Source organism: Vitis vinifera, chromosome 4 (assembly GCF_030704535.1).
Source record: "Vitis vinifera cultivar Pinot Noir 40024 chromosome 4, ASM3070453v1".
NCBI lineage: Eukaryota > Viridiplantae > Streptophyta > Magnoliopsida > Vitales > Vitaceae > Vitis > Vitis vinifera.
The window spans coordinates 1697582-1714341 of NC_081808.1; the positions used below are offsets into that span (position 1 = coordinate 1697582).

General features: G+C 31.9%; 3 protein-coding genes and 1 non-coding gene across 5 annotated transcripts; 1 reads left to right on the top strand and 3 right to left on the bottom strand.

Annotated features, from left to right (window-relative positions):
- Window positions 1–3161: 3161 nt before the first annotated feature.
- TRNAS-GCU (transfer RNA serine (anticodon GCU)) lies at window positions 3162–3243 on the bottom strand. Its single transcript has one exon. It is a non-coding gene; the product is annotated as a tRNA-Ser (tRNA).
- On the top strand, window positions 3241–8309 carry LOC100250714 (G-protein coupled receptor 1). 2 transcript variants are annotated; one of them, XR_785546.3, is made up of 10 exons: window positions 3241–3578; window positions 4276–4307; window positions 4412–4581; window positions 4820–4914; window positions 5024–5125; window positions 5251–5310; window positions 5841–5984; window positions 7007–7077; window positions 7714–7927; window positions 8029–8309. XR_785546.3 is itself a non-coding variant. In XM_002281921.4 (9 exons), the coding sequence occupies exons 1-9, from the start codon at window positions 3399–3401 to the stop codon at window positions 7817–7819; spliced, it is 960 nt and encodes a 319-aa protein (XP_002281957.1). In that variant the 5' UTR covers window positions 3241–3398; the 3' UTR covers window positions 7820–8309. The 2 variants fall into 2 exon arrangements, 1 of the variants encoding a protein (XP_002281957.1); XM_002281921.4 differs by having other exon boundaries at window positions 7714–8309.
- A 263-nt stretch (window positions 8310–8572) lies between these two features.
- CTR8 (copper transporter) lies at window positions 8573–9351 on the bottom strand. The gene has a single exon (NM_001281053.2). The coding sequence runs from the start codon at window positions 9193–9195 to the stop codon at window positions 8761–8763; it is 435 nt and encodes a 144-aa protein (NP_001267982.1). The 5' UTR covers window positions 9196–9351; the 3' UTR covers window positions 8573–8760.
- Window positions 9352–13864: 4513 nt separating this feature from the next.
- LOC100257698 (uncharacterized) lies at window positions 13865–14952 on the bottom strand. Its single transcript, XM_002280174.4, has 2 exons — window positions 14633–14952; window positions 13865–14538 (listed from the first exon to the last, which is right to left on the bottom strand). Exon 2 carries the CDS (start codon window positions 14526–14528, stop codon window positions 14064–14066), a length of 465 nt encoding a protein of 154 aa, XP_002280210.1. The 5' UTR covers window positions 14529–14538; window positions 14633–14952; the 3' UTR covers window positions 13865–14063.
- Between the last annotated feature and the right edge of the window lie 1808 nt (window positions 14953–16760).

Sequence of the window (16760 nt, forward strand, 5' to 3'; positions counted from 1 at the left end):
AAATTGACAGTTACCTGCCACGTATAATATCAATCAATTTTCATGATAAATATCTGAGAATAGACAAACACCTACCAATATATCTTAATCAAAGGCAAATTTCGCTATTGTATGTATTAGAAAATGGACCAAGTTGAATGCATTAGAGCGACAAGTCTAGGGATTTTCAACTGCCGCCCTCTCAACTTCTCTCTATTTGTGTGTGTCAATTTCCTCTCAAATCAGCAGTAGTCCACATTCCAAACATATGTTTATTGACAAAAATTTTTAGTTTGGAACGTCAAGCATGCTTAGAGTTGTGCCTTGTTAAAAAAGAAATTGAAAATTATTTAATTTTTTCTTTCTTTTTGGCATATTATATTATTTAATGTAATATAAAAATATTGACCTTTCCAAATTATTAATGATGTTTTTATTTTAAATCCATATTCATGTATTCAATGTCATATATAAAATGTTCAATATGAGGCTGTTACGTCTCTTGAAATTAGGTAACACATTATTAAATTGCTTTTCACTAACAAAACATATAATACACATTACCCTTAACCTTTGATGCATAGAGAGGTCCATGATCTTAATTAAAGCATTTTTTTGGACTATTTTAAGGATTTTGGTTTGATGGATAGAGTCGAAAGTTTACCGAGATGTGATAAACACGTATCAAACCATCTTGGCTAGAATGAAAGGTAGGGGGGACATCATGCCTTTTTAATGCATATCATATCCAAAAACTTCTATATTATCATTGATTAATGAACGTAAGAATTGTTATTTTGAAGCATTATAAAATGGCTTTATTTCCTATCAAAATTTTTGGGCCCTAAAATGATGGCCAACAAAATTAAAAAATTGAAGAATAAAAAGGAGGAAAGAAAAAGTGCTTGTGTAATTAAGGACTTTTGACAAGAGTACGGTAATTTTAATAAAAGTATTCTTAAATTACCGTAGGAGAAAAAGTAATTCCAAATGTATGATAGTTTTTGTTAGGTAAGAGAGAGGGTTCACGGATAAATTTTTTTTTAAGCAAAATTGTATTTTGAAAAGACGATTTAAAAAAAAATATTTAAATGGAAATCATATCTTTAAGAGACGATTTCCATTAAAAAAAAAATAATATTACAAAAAATAATTTAAAAAAATAAATATCCAAACTAATTTTAAAAAAAACTTCAAAAGGGAAATCGTCTTTTCAAGAGACGATTTTCCATTAAAAAAAAATATATATTCAAAGGGAAATCGTCTCTTCAAGAGACGATTTTCCCATTTAAAAAAAAAAGTTTAAAAGGGAAATCATCTCTTGAAGAGACAATTTGAAGAGACGATTTCTGATTAAAAAAAAAAAAATCGTTCTCATTAAAAAAAATTAATATTATAAAAAATAATTTTTTTTTTAAATCCCAAATTAAAAAAAATTAATATTATAAAAAATTAGAAATCCAAACTAATTTAAAAAAAAAATTCAAAGGCAAATTTCCCATAAATAAATAAATAAATAAATCCCAAAGGGAAATAGTTAAAATAGTCCAATTCAAGAGACGATTATTTTATTTGTAGTTAATATTTTGCCTTTATTTCATATTTATTGTGTAATGCATGATTTAATATATCTTTTATTATTTTTTTTAATGATTTAATCTATTTAAAATAATAATTTCCAATAAATATTATTCAAACAAATATTACATTATCCAAATAAATTTAAAAATTGATATAATAATAAAAATTATACATCATAAAATAACTTCAAATACAAATAAAGCAAAAATATTACCTTATAAGGAACGACGTGAGTGTTGAAGAAAAAAGAGGAGATAAGATATGCTCAAATTCTAACAAAGATGAAAAGTGAAAAATTTTCAAGCGAGGAAGATGGACAAAACGTGAGTGAAGAAGTTTGAAGGTGAAAATTAGAAAGAAAAAGTTTGAACGTGAAAATGAGAAGGAAAAATGTAATTTATAGTGTATGAGAAGTTGGAATTGGTGGAGTGCAGTAAATTGGAGTATTAAATGGATGATATGACAACATATGAATATGTATGGAATAGGTAAGAGTGTAGTGTACAGTACATGAATAGGTAAGAGTGTAGTGTATAGGATAAGTGATTAAAGTTTGAATTTCAAATTTCAAATTTCAAATTTCAATTGGAATTGGTGAGTGTAGTAAATTGGAGAATGGGAAATCGTCTTTTGAAGAGACGATTTCCCTTTGAGATTTTTTTTTTAATTATTTTATGGGAAATTTACCTTTGAATATATATTTTTTTAAATTAGTTTGGATTTCCAATTTTTTGTAATATTAAATTTTTTTAATGGGAACGATTTCTTTTTTTTTAATCGGATTTGATTTCCCTTTAAATTTTTTTTAAAAAATTAGTTTGGATTTCCAATTTTTTATAATATTAATTTTTAAATTTTTTTTTCATAATATTAATTTTTTAATGGGAAATCGTCTCTTGATTTAAATTTTTTTTTAAATTAGTTTGTATTTTCAATTTTTTATAATATTAATTTTTTTAATGGGAAATCGTCTCTTGAAGAGACGATTTCCCTTTGAATTTTTTTTAAAAATTAGTTTGTATTTTTAATTTTTTATAATATTAATTTTTTTTAATGAAGAGACGATTTTCTTTTTAAATTTTTTTTTTTTTTGGATTTCTAAAAAAATCGTCTCTTTAAGAATAATTTTTTTAAATTATCGTACTCTTGTCAAAAAGTCCCTTATAGGGGTTAGATTGAAGCATTGCAATAAATCAACCACGTTATCAACTAGAAGAAGTTCTCATGTACGAAGGAGGAGCAAGATCCTCACGAAAATCAAAGCCTCAGCTAATGAGTAGGTAAATTGTTCCAAGACTTGTGGGGGATGGCTTCTCCATCTCTCCTGTTCACAAAAGTTGAATGGGTTGGACACGTCTAAGTGAATTTCTTGATCAAATCATTCGAACACCAAAGTCCTAAAAGTGACGTCTCGATTAGGTTGGCAAAGGAAGATGAGTTGTGCCGCACTCATCTTCTCATGGTAGCATTCAATGGCAGAGCCTGCTTGCCAGGCCCACTTTAGCCTACACACGTGTTGTTTGGCAAAGGAGGTACATTAATCACTAATTTTATTATTTCAATCTAATTAAGAACAATTTAAAAAAATTAAAATTTGTAATCGTCGCCTGAGAGATTCGAACTCTCGCGGGGAAACCCCATGTACTTAGCAGGCACACGCCTTAACCACTCGGCCAAAGCGACTGGTTGATCTACTTTGCCATACTTATTTTAATTAAATATTTATTTAAAAAAAAAAAGAATTTCCCCACGTTTTCTTCTCATTTCTTCTTCTTCATTGGATCTTCTCTCTTCCCTTCCCTTCCCTTCTCTGCATCTCTACTAGCGTCTTCTCAGTGATGACGATGACGATGGCGACGGGGAATCTGGCGGCACACGATCGGCAGATTCTGCAGGCGGTGAATGGCGGAGCATCGAGTCTTTCGTTTGTCGGTTCAGGCTTCATCGTCCTCTGCTACCTTCTCTTCAAGGAGCTTCGAAAGTTCTCCTTCAAGCTCGTCTTCTACCTCGCTCTCTCTGTAAATTTCTCTGCTCACTCCAATTTCACTCAACTGTTTCTTCTCAATTGAGATCTTGTGGAAATTGCATCGCATTTTTGGCGGTTTGTTGAGTTCATTCGTTGTTCTTCAGTTCCTTCTTTTGAACATCTAGAAATTGAATTTTATGGTGATTCATTTGAATTGTAACCTGGAGGTGGTGATAGGGCTCTAGTTTCGAGTTTTCTTTGTAGATTGTTGCGTGGTTTGTTGAAATGGTGTCATTTAGTTTGCATTTTGGAAATGCTTTTCTTACTTCCGGAAGCGAAAGTTGTTTTATTTTGGTTTCAGAAGCAAGAAAATTACATCAAAAGCTAAAATAATTAAAATTCAGTTAAGAATTTTAAATTATAAACCCTAAAACCCAGTAGTTTGAGTCAAAAGGGCTAATCACTCTAGTTTTTTGAGCGGATTGATCCCTATCTTGTTTGGCTTTTATCAATTTTCCTTAAGTGCCATATGAAGAATTATGTTTCTTTAATAATTTAAAATAATTTATCGATTCACCTAAATTAGCTTCAATAAATTTGGAAAGAAAAAGAATGGAACATGAAACCTCCAAAACAAATCAATTCTCTGCTGTACCTTTATGTTTCTCTCATGTTTCTTCATTGATATTTCTTGTCAATGTTTTGTGTGGTTGAATTATTGGCTCATGTAGTGCATTTTCTGAGTGCAGGACATGCTCTGTAGTTTCTTCAGCATTATTGGGTATGGTTCCCAGAATCAGATGAAGTTATTTTCTTATGAATTTTGCATTGGATCATTGAAATCTTGTTGTTAGTTTAGATTGAGAGTTTTGGGTTGTTATGCAGAGATCCATCCCAGGGATTTTTTTGCTATGCTCAGGGCTACACCACCCATTTCTTCTGTGTGGCGTCTTTCTTGTGGACTACTACTATTGCTTTCACTCTTCACCGCACTGTTGTTAGACACAAAACTGATGTTGAAGATTTGGAGTCCATGTTTCACTTGTATGTTTGGGGTATGCATTTGTTTGAGATTCTATGGTTTGTGACGTTTTACTTGTTATAAAAATAAAAAAAAAGTAAAGGCATCTCAGAAAACTTTTGTTCTACAAAATCCGTGTCATTAATTGCATTGATTGAATCCTCTGCTTAATGTCTTATAACTGTTGCCTCTCCATGTAGTGTGGTATTTATGAGTAATATCTTGCAGTTCTTTCCCATACATGGATTTGAATGTTTAGTTCCTTCTTGCAGGAACTTCACTAGTTATGACTGTGATACGATCTATTGGTAATGACCATGGCCATTTGGGTGTGTGGTGTTGGGAGCAAAGAGGTCAAACAGGAAAGGCAAGTACAGAGGGGATTTTGCTTGCAGGGGTGCTGGATTTTTTTAAATGAAAGATTACACTGATTGTGTGTTGAAATTTTACATTTTTCCCCTATTTTATTTCTGCAGGTGGTTCACTTTATAACATTTTATGTTCCCCTTTGGGGTGCTATTCTTTTCAATGGTTTTACATACTTTCAAGTGATACGCATGCTGAACAATGCAACCCGTGTATGTCTTCATTTATCCATTCTGTCTTTTCTTTTTCTTGGCAAATATAGTGTCACTTGTTTGTGGAGTAGGAAATAATCCGTTCATTGGAATGTCATACTTATGTTATTTCTTGGCAAATTCAGATGGCTGTAGGCATGTCAGAGCGGGGATACCAATTGGATGCAAGGGCAGATAACATGAAGGTATACTGTGCTGTTATTGGTTTCATCAAGTTTAGTAAGATATAAAATATTCAAGGGATATAAAAGATTCAAAGAGCAAATAGAGTTTGTTTGAATGAATGCTTGTGGCTATTAGTGCAACCGACCAACCATAATTTATTGTTAAAACTGCTTCACTTTTAATGTTTGGACACAATTAGTATAAACCATCAACACCTTTTTCCCTACCTATTTGAAGAAGATAGTCATCATTTGTTTTCTATTTTTCTTGGTATAGGGTCTTATTTTAGAGTTTGAACCTTCAGTTCTCTGTTCCCTGGCTTTTGTTCCCCTCACATGCTTGGTGTGGCACTTGTACCAAGTAGAGGCTTGAATATCTTGTTTTACATTGAGATATCTTGTCATCTACCGTTCTTCCATTGTCTTCTATGTATTGATAGCTTGAACATTGAAATTTACATTAAGAAGAAACTTGTTAATTGTAAAGACTAAAGCTTTCCTCAAAAGTTCTTGTTGATGTTTATTTCTTTGCAATATTCCTTCCTTGACAGGCTTTAAATCGGTGGGGTTACTACCCGCTAATTTTAATAGGATCATGGGCTTTTGGCACCATCAACCGTGTCCATGATTTTATTGAACCAGGACATAAAATCTTTTGGCTCTCAGTTCTTGATGTGGGGATGGCTGCACTTATGGTAAGTCCTGGCAACCATAAATGAGTTCTCTCTTTTCTTTAACTGATGAAATGCTTTGCTTTGTGGCATCTCTGGTACTTGGAACAATCTATATGTGCGGAGAGTACCTTTTTGTGGTATTTTGATTACATTTCAAGATTGAGATTGGTAGGGGTAAGGAAAAATCATTATAACTACTTTCTGCTTTTGAATACACAACAGACAGCCAAGGGGCGGGTATGGAGTTGCAGTAGGTTTTGTGGCAGATACTTGATAGAATGCTAGTTATCTGTACCTTCTGATTCGATATTTGAGTATAAGATCACAGGTTGTTCAGAGTTGGGTCCTCTAGTTTTAGTAATTACACATGTTGTGGTCAACTTTAGTTTATGTCTCTAGTCACATTGTGCTTTTGGTAAATCACACCATTTGAACCTGAGCAACATGACAACATGCATAAAAAAGTCTCTGCCCTTTTTAGCCTTTATTTTATTTGTATTACTTATTTAACAACCTTCTTGACACAATCAACTCAACAAAGCATGAATATTCACGCTGCTTGTGGATAGCTATGTCAACCCTTCTTCCTGTTCAGCTCTCAAGCTATATCCTTCATTAACTATGTCCACTCTGGCTGGTTCTTATCAAGTATGAACTTTTAATAATAATAAAAAAATAGTAATAATATTTTTCTCAAATCATAAAGGAAATTTATTGAAATACATAGGAAAATAAAAAGGAAGATATGATCTAGAACTAACATTAAGGAAAAATTATACTAAAGGGACAAAAGAACCAACGAAAAAAGATAACAAAGAAAAAACTGGGAAGAGCAACTGGCTAGCTTGGATTCTATGGTTGTCTGCCATAAATTTTTGTCAAAGATAGTAATCAGTGTTGCATATTGAAAAAGTTCATATTTTCTAATTATAGGGTTATGGGCATTTCTCTTCTACCCCAACTGAACCAATATGATGAAATGTTTTTTTAATTTGTTACTTTTATCGGGAAATAACTCAGCTGCTGTTGTTTGCGTATTTTAGGGATTATTCAACTCAATAGCATATGGCCTCAACTCCTCAGTGCGACGGGCAATTTATGAAAGATTGGATCTGTAAGTAACAAAGGTTTAATATTGCTCTATGCTGAGAATTTTAAGGTTCCTTCTGCGAAATCTAGCAGCACCTTCTATTCAGAAAAGAAAAAGGAAAAACAAAAACACCCCCTTACCTCAAGACTACCTTGTCCAGTCTATTCAGTATCTTAACCATCTAATCTGTTAGATATAATATGAGCACTGCCTATCCTTGGCATCCAGTTGGTTCTAATTGGTACAGTTTATTAATTTCAGTGATCCCCTATTCTGGGTCCAGCAAGCGGTTTGTACTGCTGCACTAACCGGGCTTCAGTTACCTGATGGGTACTATTATGCTATAGTCGTATTCCCTTGAGAAAAACATCTTGAATGCAGGATGTAGAGAACTTTCACAACCTTTGAATGCTAGGAAACCCAAAATCATCAAAAGAAATAGTACCCTCATTTCCAATATCCAAAACCAATGCCTGCTGAAACATTTGGAAAAGGTCTTAGTCTTCAGATTATCATTGTTGGAATCTTTTGGGTGTTTATTATCTTGTTTTTTTTGTTAGAGCTGACAAATTTCGTTTTTTATGGGCTCTCCTTTCTGTTATTGATATCTCGCTAATAGATCCATTTTAAAGGAATTGGCTGGGTATATGTATTCATTAGGTTTTGGCCTGAGAAGCTTCGGAGATGGTTCCCTTGCTCATCGAAGTCCAGAGGCCAGCAGCAGGAAAGCGAACTAGTCTCATTGAAAATCCAAGATCCTCAGTAGCAAATTCTTCAATCATTCAATTCCCTGCAAAAGTTTTAAACCTTTTCCACATCAAATCTGAGAGCGCAGAGGGATGGAACGAAGAAGCAATCTCAGAAACAGCTCCTGGTACTTTCATCCCAACCATTTTGAATTCATAGCCTTTCACCAATCATGCCAATGTACCATTCATTTCTCCAATCCGTTGTGTTTTTACTTGCATTGTAAAGATCAAAGATCAAAAAGCCACGATCTTGAGCTGTGATCCGAAAGGTTTCCTCTAAATATATGAGTTGATGAATGATGAGAGCAGTCACGGTTAGAATCTCTAACAGCATTTGTCCATACTCGAGAGCAAGCGGATAAACCCTGGCTGCAGTCACAATGAGGCAGTGTGTACGCTTTTTTTTTTCTTTTTCTTTTTTGGTATTTCAATCTTGATTTTATGAATATTTTGTGAGTAATAACTATCTGATATAGCTTTAAATGAAATGATTATTGTTGGTGAGTAGGTCTAGATATTGTATAGCTTCCAAAATGAAATTGGTGAGGAAAATGAATTAGGGCCTCCCCACCATTAGAACCATTCGGCATTATTTTCTAACAATCACTCTTGCCGCATCCTTTCATTTGTGATGGCATTTAGTGATGTCCGTTTGTTTGTGAAGAAATTAAATCCTGGAAATTTTATCAGACTGAAGGTTCTTTTTCTTTCTTTTTTTTCCTTTTCTGGTTTTTCAGAAACGGCCACTATTCTAGGAACATTTTTTGAGGTTTTCTCGTTTTCAACATGACTTATTCTTTCCAAACAGAATGTTTGCTGAGAAAAATTTCAAAAACAAACAGAAGAATCTAGAAAACGCCCAATCCCAAAAACAGAAAAACAACAATAACCTGTAACAAATAACTGCGGAACAAGCCAGAGATTTACAAGCAGAGAGAGAGAGAGGAATCTCCATCGATTACGCGCAGGCGCAAGCATTATCAACGACAGCAACATCGCCGTCTCCGCTTCTGAACAGTAAATACCCGATCGCGAGCCCCAGGACCACCGCCAGAAACACTCCGCCGTTGAACGACATCACCGCCAGCATGATCAGGTACCCGATCGCCGAATTGATCCCGAACAGCGCCGCCCCGGCGAACTTCGTCGCACTCCACCGCCCGATCTTTGACTGAAGCAGAGGCTCCTCGATCGGAGACGCCGACGCTGGCGAAGAGCCGACGGAGGCGGCGATGAGCTTGAGCCGGATGCGCCTATCTTCCAAGTACTGGTAGAAGGCGGAGGCGATGAGGCAGGCGAGTAGAGTCAAACCGTAACTCGCCCACGACTCGGTCTTCCACGAGTCGATCAGGAGAGTCACGCTCGTGCTCCAGTAGAAGGTCATGTGCATCATCTTCGCTGAGTTTTAGAGAGATGAAAAAAGCTTGATCTTCTGAGCTCTGTAATGGCGTCTTTGGGGACGCTGATAATAATATCCTCCCGACGGAAGCTCGCGTGTGTAGTACTGGTACGTGCGTGCGAGAATTTGTATTTATTTGTGCAGTCCCCCTCAGGATATATTCTTTTTACGAAATTGCCATTGGGTTGATTAGACTAAAAGCCTTTTTAAATGGTAAGATAAAATTTGGACCCAACAATTAATATAATTTATTTAGATAGGATGACTCACATAATAAAAATAATTATTTAGTCCTTGAATATTATTCCTGAAAATAATTATCTTTTTTTTATCAGAATAAAAAATAATTTTTTAAATTTAGAAAATATATTTGATAAATTTTTAATAAAGTGTTGTAAGCAATTACTGAAAATAGTTATAAACGTCTTAATCAGTTAAATTTGAAATCAATGATGATATATTGATATAATGTATTTACCTATAATGATACTGATTTGTCTGATTTAGAACGTTAGGACTTGAATTTCGAGTGTATAGGGACAATGGCAATTATGTAAATGTTGAAACATGGAGGTGCATTTTTCAATGTGGGAGATGCAGTACAAGGTCAAAATTGTACTACATGTAATGAAACATGAAGACAAATAAGGAAGGACCTCGGCTACCTTTTCCAAATTCTTCTGGAATTCATGCCAAGCCCGCCAACATTCTCCGTTTGGATAGTAGTCCACAGCAACTTTGGTTTAGGAGCCCTATATGACTATAAGATGTTATAAAGGATGTAAAAAAGGAAAATTTTGTTAGTTTTTAAAAATTATTCTTCTATAAATTGATTGTATAATAATGTTCTATAAGACCAGAAGCAGCAAACGATGGTTATTTAATCCCTATTTAGTCAAACTTCTTCAATGTTAAAAATGGTGCTTATAATCTCTGCTGAAAGAGATTTTGTATTGCGAAATGTGATATTAAATGTTTAAATATAGTTTATAAGAATTTTTTAATACAACTTTGAAATCTTCTTAGTCGTGAATTTTATATTTAAGGGTGATGATCTTTGTCGATGGGTCGTGTACTTTTGCTACGTCAAAGTTTAAGTATTTTATCACACAAGTCAATAAAAACCTTATAAAAAATGATTATCCTGTAAAAAAAATATAAACTTAAATATTATTAAATTATTAAATAGATGATACATCATCTTTAATAATTAAATTGAGTTAGGTCTTATATAAGTTTATATAATTAATATCTTAATTAAATATGTTTATAATTTAATTGATCTATTCATTTAAAAATAAATTTAAAATGAGTCGGGTTAAACAATTTAAAATTATAATTATATTAATATGTAGGATGGTTTAATTTACAAGTTAACTAGAAAATTATTTATTCATTAAATGAGTTATACAATATTTAACCCAGTAAAAAACATGTTGGTTTTGAGTCATGTTGACAAATTATATCAAATTTTATCACCCCTGCTCATACCTTTTAATATAACTTATTTGTGTTTTGAAATAGGAAAGTCTCTTTTTTATTTAAAAAATTTTTAAGCATTTTTTTTTGTTTAAGTATGAGGCGGTGTTTGTTTTTTTTCATTTATTTAATTTTAAATAAAACTTTAATATTTAATAATGTTTAAGTACGAGATTGTTTGTTTTTTTTATATTAAACATTAAAAAGTAAGAAAAACCAATACAAATACTTTTTTATTTAATAAAAAACCAAATATTTTGATTTTTAATATTCAATAAAAAATTTATAATAAGTTATGAAAAAATAAAAAAAATAAAAAACCTAAAATCTGAAAGTAAATTAATTTTAACAAGAAGCTAAAAAAAAAACACCCTCTAACTCAATCGTTAGAAGGCAAATTTTAAGAATCTTTATATAAAACTCTATGAACTTGATCTCTATATTTTTCATCTGAATTTATTTACGTTTGAAAAAATAATAATGCAAAATCAAATTTATATTTAATTTAAAATTATGTTATACTCCATTCATTCATTGATAAAAAATAAATAAATAAATAAAACATGTTAAGGCTGTTTTTGGAAATATTTTTAAAAACAATTATTAAAATAACAATTTTTAAGAATTCCAACACTTCATAAAAATGGAGCTCCAGTTGTTACGGAGAATAGATTTTTATTTTGGAATTTAAATATCAAAAAACAGTTTTCTATGCTTATAAGATTTTATTTGAGAATTCAATATCCAAAAAAATATTTCTCAACTTATCATTGGGAAAATATACGAGAATACAAACCATGTTTTTAATTGTTACTTACAAGTTACAATTTTTATTTTATTTTATGAAAATACCATTTAAATATATATAACGGTTCTTTATTAAAAATTTATCAATCTTTTCTTATGAGTTATAAAATTCTTTTGTGCTCTAAAAAAATGTTCTAAAAATATTACAAAAAAAAAAATGGTTTCTATAACAATTTTCAAAGGCTGAAGAATTATCTCAAAGAAGCTCGTTTTTTTTTTTTTTTTTAAAAAAAAAAGTTATTGTAGTTTTCAATCCTCTGACAAGGTAGTCCTGAATGGTCCATGACTTAAAGCAAGTCAAGGATGTTCGATTGGCTACGTTCTTTTCAAGTTTATACTGGGAGAAGCCTCAACCAGATTGGCTTCCCTTTCTCATCAGCCATGACGCAAACCAATGGAAGAATGTTTGAAAGTAAGTCGTTCGATTGCAGATGACGACATACTGTTATATAGAAAGGGTTGACAGAAAGACAAACGATTAATACTGAAGGCCGCCTTATCTGAATCCCATAGTCGCAGGCTGGCATAGAAATTATTGGCTCTGATATGTTAGCTGATTCCAATGACTAATTTCATCTTAGAATCGAAGCTTATATCTTGAACCGAAGATGAAAACGATCCTGCAGCATTAATGTCATTATTTTCTTTATAGAAGTTTATCAAAGAGGCGACAAATTGAAACCACCAGGAAAAAAGCATGTGATGATCATTTTTCTTTTGCAACTTGCAATTCTTAATTTCTACTCATTCTCGAGTCCTCTAAATTCAAACTTGTATATGACATAATAACACAGAAAAATTCTATGATGGGTATAGCTCTCACATTAAGCCATATTTAAGCTCTATAAAAAGTAGTTTTGAATCCTAAAATCTTTCTTAAAAACTCTTCTGGGGTAAAACATTAAGCATCTGACCTCTAAAATAATATAAAATTCTCTAATAATAATAAAAAAAAACATTTAAAGAAATCAAAAAAAAAAAGTGAAAAATATTATTGCATACAAGAAATGAAATTCAACTTCTTATTCCCAAAATCTTTTAAGTTGAAAGAAATCAAATCTTAACCAAGTTAACAAACTCCTAACACTTGAAGAGAGAGACTAGAACTAGCATGGGACCATATCATGAATGATTGAACTCATAACAAAAGATGGGGACCTGGAGCTTCGGGAGATGGGGTGGTTTTAACTACTATTTTAATGCTAATAAAGAATGACCGGCATGAAGACATTCATAATTCCCTCTAATTATATTCCCTTTCAGCCAGACAACCAACCAACCAGATCAATCACATACAATCATTTCCCCTATACAATTTGATAAATTCTTGGATCATTTGGATAGATTCAGTTGCATTTTCAACTTTTACAAGTGGTTTCCTTTCATGTAAAGCAGATATTACCACTTGGGAAGAATATATACTGTGTTTCCTTTTTCTGACATGCTAAAAACATGTGAATATATAAATGTGTTTTCAGGTGGATGAGGGTGAATCAAACCCTTATCTTTAGCCAACCACTGCTAGGTACAAGTCAGCATCCTACCCAAACGGGGTCCAACAATTAGAGGCTGGGCCACTATGCGACAAGATATTTTCTAAAACATACTGGGTCTCTTTCAGAAGCTTGGTACAAAGCAGAAGAGGCACTCGTCTGCAGTTTCTCTTTCAGATTTATCTAATACTCCTAAATCAAATGCTCAGATAACAACAAGCAATTTGCCTTTTCTTTTAAGTATAAGTCTTTTAACCTAACTTTTCAGCATCTATGCCTGATCGAAAGAACAAGAGGAAGCAGCGGCTGAAAAGGCCTTTGATTGGAATCCTCAGAATATAGCACAAGATTTTTGTTTCTTTTTTCTTTTGGGGCTTACTGTTATTTTGTAGTTTGAAGCATCTAATAAAGAATTCAATACTAACACTTGCTACAAAACCATCCAAACATTGCCACATTTACATTTCTAAAGAATTAGATATTATTTTCCGAAACACAATCAATGGCCAATTCTTAAGAGAACTTTGAACAAATTTATGCAATAATTTGAAGTATTAGCCACTGCCACTGCCACTTGCCACAAAATTATCCATATTAACATTTCCAAATAAGTTAAACAAGAGGTTATGTTCTGAAACACAACTAATCACTTGCTACGGATCTTTTCATATTTACATTTTCAAAGAAGATATATAATAAGAGATTATGTTCTGAAACACAATTAATGGTCAGTTCTTAAGATACTTTCGAACAAATTTTTGCAATAATTTGAAGTATTCCAAAAAAATATGTTAAGGCAGAAAGTAAAAGAACAAGCAAACACTAATGTGCATGTGATAGAGCTTAGGCCACATACAAACACATAACCATAAACGAGAAGAAAATTAAGTAGAAGTGGCAGAAAATATTTGGATTGAAGTCACAGACAGGAAGATGTTCCTTACCTTTCATTCAGTCAGTCAATGTCCATGAGAGAGCAATTAGCATTAAACCAGGCTAATAATCACTAAAGATAGATAATTGAGGAATGAAGAGATATTAGTTTGTGCTACCTTCTACTCCAATTATTGGATTTTCCGAATCTCAACAATCCGATAATGGCTCCATTGTCGAACCATCCAGAGACGATAAACAGCTTTCCGATGATGACGAAACACAGATGGATCCTCCTTTCCTCAGCGATCTCGGGGAGTCCAGAGTTCGCAAGAGCAGCTGTTTCACAGCAGAGATCAAGCTCTCAGTATGATTAGGCGGATTTGAAGATCTAAACCGTTTGAAGAAGTTCATGTGCCGATTGAGCGCTTCTTCGGCGCTGATCAGCCTCTTCGATCTCACAATCTCATCTTTGATCGCCTCCGCGCAAAGTCCACAAATCCAACGCCCTTGGTACCTCTCGCGAACGCGTTCTATGTACTCAATCGTGCACTCCTCAGTCAATCCACAGCAATCGCATTTCGCAAATTCCACTTCCCGATGCTTAGCGCTCGAAGTTGATTGCATCTCAATCTCGATCCCAGACACCGCCTTCGCTTCCACCGTAGCAGCCATTGCTCAAAACCTGGCCCCGAATCAACAAAAACAATGTAGATGTATATATAACGGTTTCAAATACACAAATATATTTGTCTTTAAATTTTGATTTCGAATTTTACGGTTTCCGCGAATGACGCCTAAAGATCAAAATCTTCAAAAACTTCAACTCTCCGGAAAAAAAATCTCCGTGCTTCGCTATCTCTCCTTATCCCACTCGCCTTCCTCAGATTTCTCAGTCTGAAGAAGCAAAAGCTTGAATATCATATACATTTCAGAGTTTCTTCTTCGAATTGATTGCTTCAAGCGCAAGCTTGAAGCTTAGAAGCCAGTGTTTGTTTCCCTGGAAAATTGCCTAATGCGAATAAGTGAAGTGAGAGAGATTAGATTTTCTATCCTTTTTTGTTGTAACGCACACTGCACAGAAGATGCCCCAATCATTGGCGGTTTAGAGGCGCAGAAATGATACGCTCTCCATTGGTGCCTATAAATTTCTGGTGCTCCACGGTACACAGAAATACGTTACGATGCACTACGTGTAATCTTTCGATTGGTTTACATATGTACTTACGTGGCATTTTAGCGGGCACCAGAAATTTCTGGGCCCACCGGTGGCCCATCTCACGAGAGGTGCACCGATGGAGTATGGTCTCGTTTAGCTACAATAAAAAGGATTTACTTGCCATTACGAGCCAAGCCAAGCCCAATAATTATTAATTTCAGGATTATTCGGAATTGGTAAAGAATTTTAATTAGGAAGGGTTTTTCATTTTTCCTTATTTATTAAAATAAATAATTTTATATATATAAAGATTAAATAATTTAAAATTACATAAATTTCTAAATAATTTTAATTATATTTGATTCTTTTATATTTTTTATATAACAACTAAATATGAAAAAAATCATTTTTTACAATTTTTTTTTTTAGTACCTTTAAGAAGTAAACATTAGTCAAGGTGTTCCCAAAAATAGTAAGGAAGAAAAAAAATACTAAAAAAAATGATTTTTTTAATATAAAAAAAAAATACGAAAGAAAATTAAATATGATTAAAATAAATTAGAAATTTATATAGTTTTAAAATTATTTAATCTTTATATAAAAAAATAAAATAAATTAAATGAGTTTGAAATAATATATACCATACTTTATTGATTTTAAATTTTAAATTTTTTAATTTTTCTTCACTTGTTTTTTTCTTTGACTTTTCGTATCTATTTTCTTTCCCTCGACCATGCTTTATAGTATTTAAAAAGCATTGCAAATTCTAAATAGAATTTGTTAAAATTATTTTTTTAGATTATATTTGTTTTTGGAAAGTTTGAAAGAAAATGTGAGGGAAATAAAATAAAAATGAAAAGTAAAATAATATAAATTAAAATCAATAAATTATTTTTATAGGGTACTTCAAATTGATTTATTTTATTTAACCCATCCATATAATTCTTCAATGTTTTCTTAAGGCATTGGTTCCTCAAAAAATTGAGGAAAAAAAAAAAGAAAAAAAATGAAAGAAAAATAAAGAAAAATAAAGAATAGATTCAAAATCAATAAATAATTTTTATATGTTTTTTCATAATTTATTTCATTTAGTTTCTTTTATTATTAAATAATTTTAAAATATATAAATTTATAACTAATTTTTAATTATATTTAATTTTCTTTAGAAAAATTTATGATGAAACCTAAAATGAGAAAACCATTAACATTTTTTTTTTAATACTTTCCAAAAACCAAACATAGTCTTAAAATATAATTTACTTGAAAATGATTTGAGTGTACATATCCAATGGTGAATTTTCAATGATAGTAAATGGTGAATTGTCAATGATAGTAAGACATGTCATGAATTAAGCTCAAACTATTATGAAGTGGTGGTAAGATTAAAAAAAAAATTATTAAAATAAATCCCACCGGTGGTGATATTAAAGCTTTCCGATTGTATATTTTTTTATAAGAAATTGTGCATTTCTAAAAGAATTTAACTGAAAATTTGATAAATATTATAAATAATAAAAAATATCAATGGTAGATTTTTATTACTGGTGTGTTGATAATTTTGATTCAAATTGTTTATTTATATTTTTGAGAAAATTTTCACTATTTTGGATTAATCCATGTGATTTTATTGCTACATGGTTTACTTTGTCATTTTGGTGAAAGTGACAAAAAAAAAGTTGTCACAAAGGTAATAAGAGTGAAAAAATAGAAAAACAAATACTATATGGGATTTTATGAGCTGTGTGATG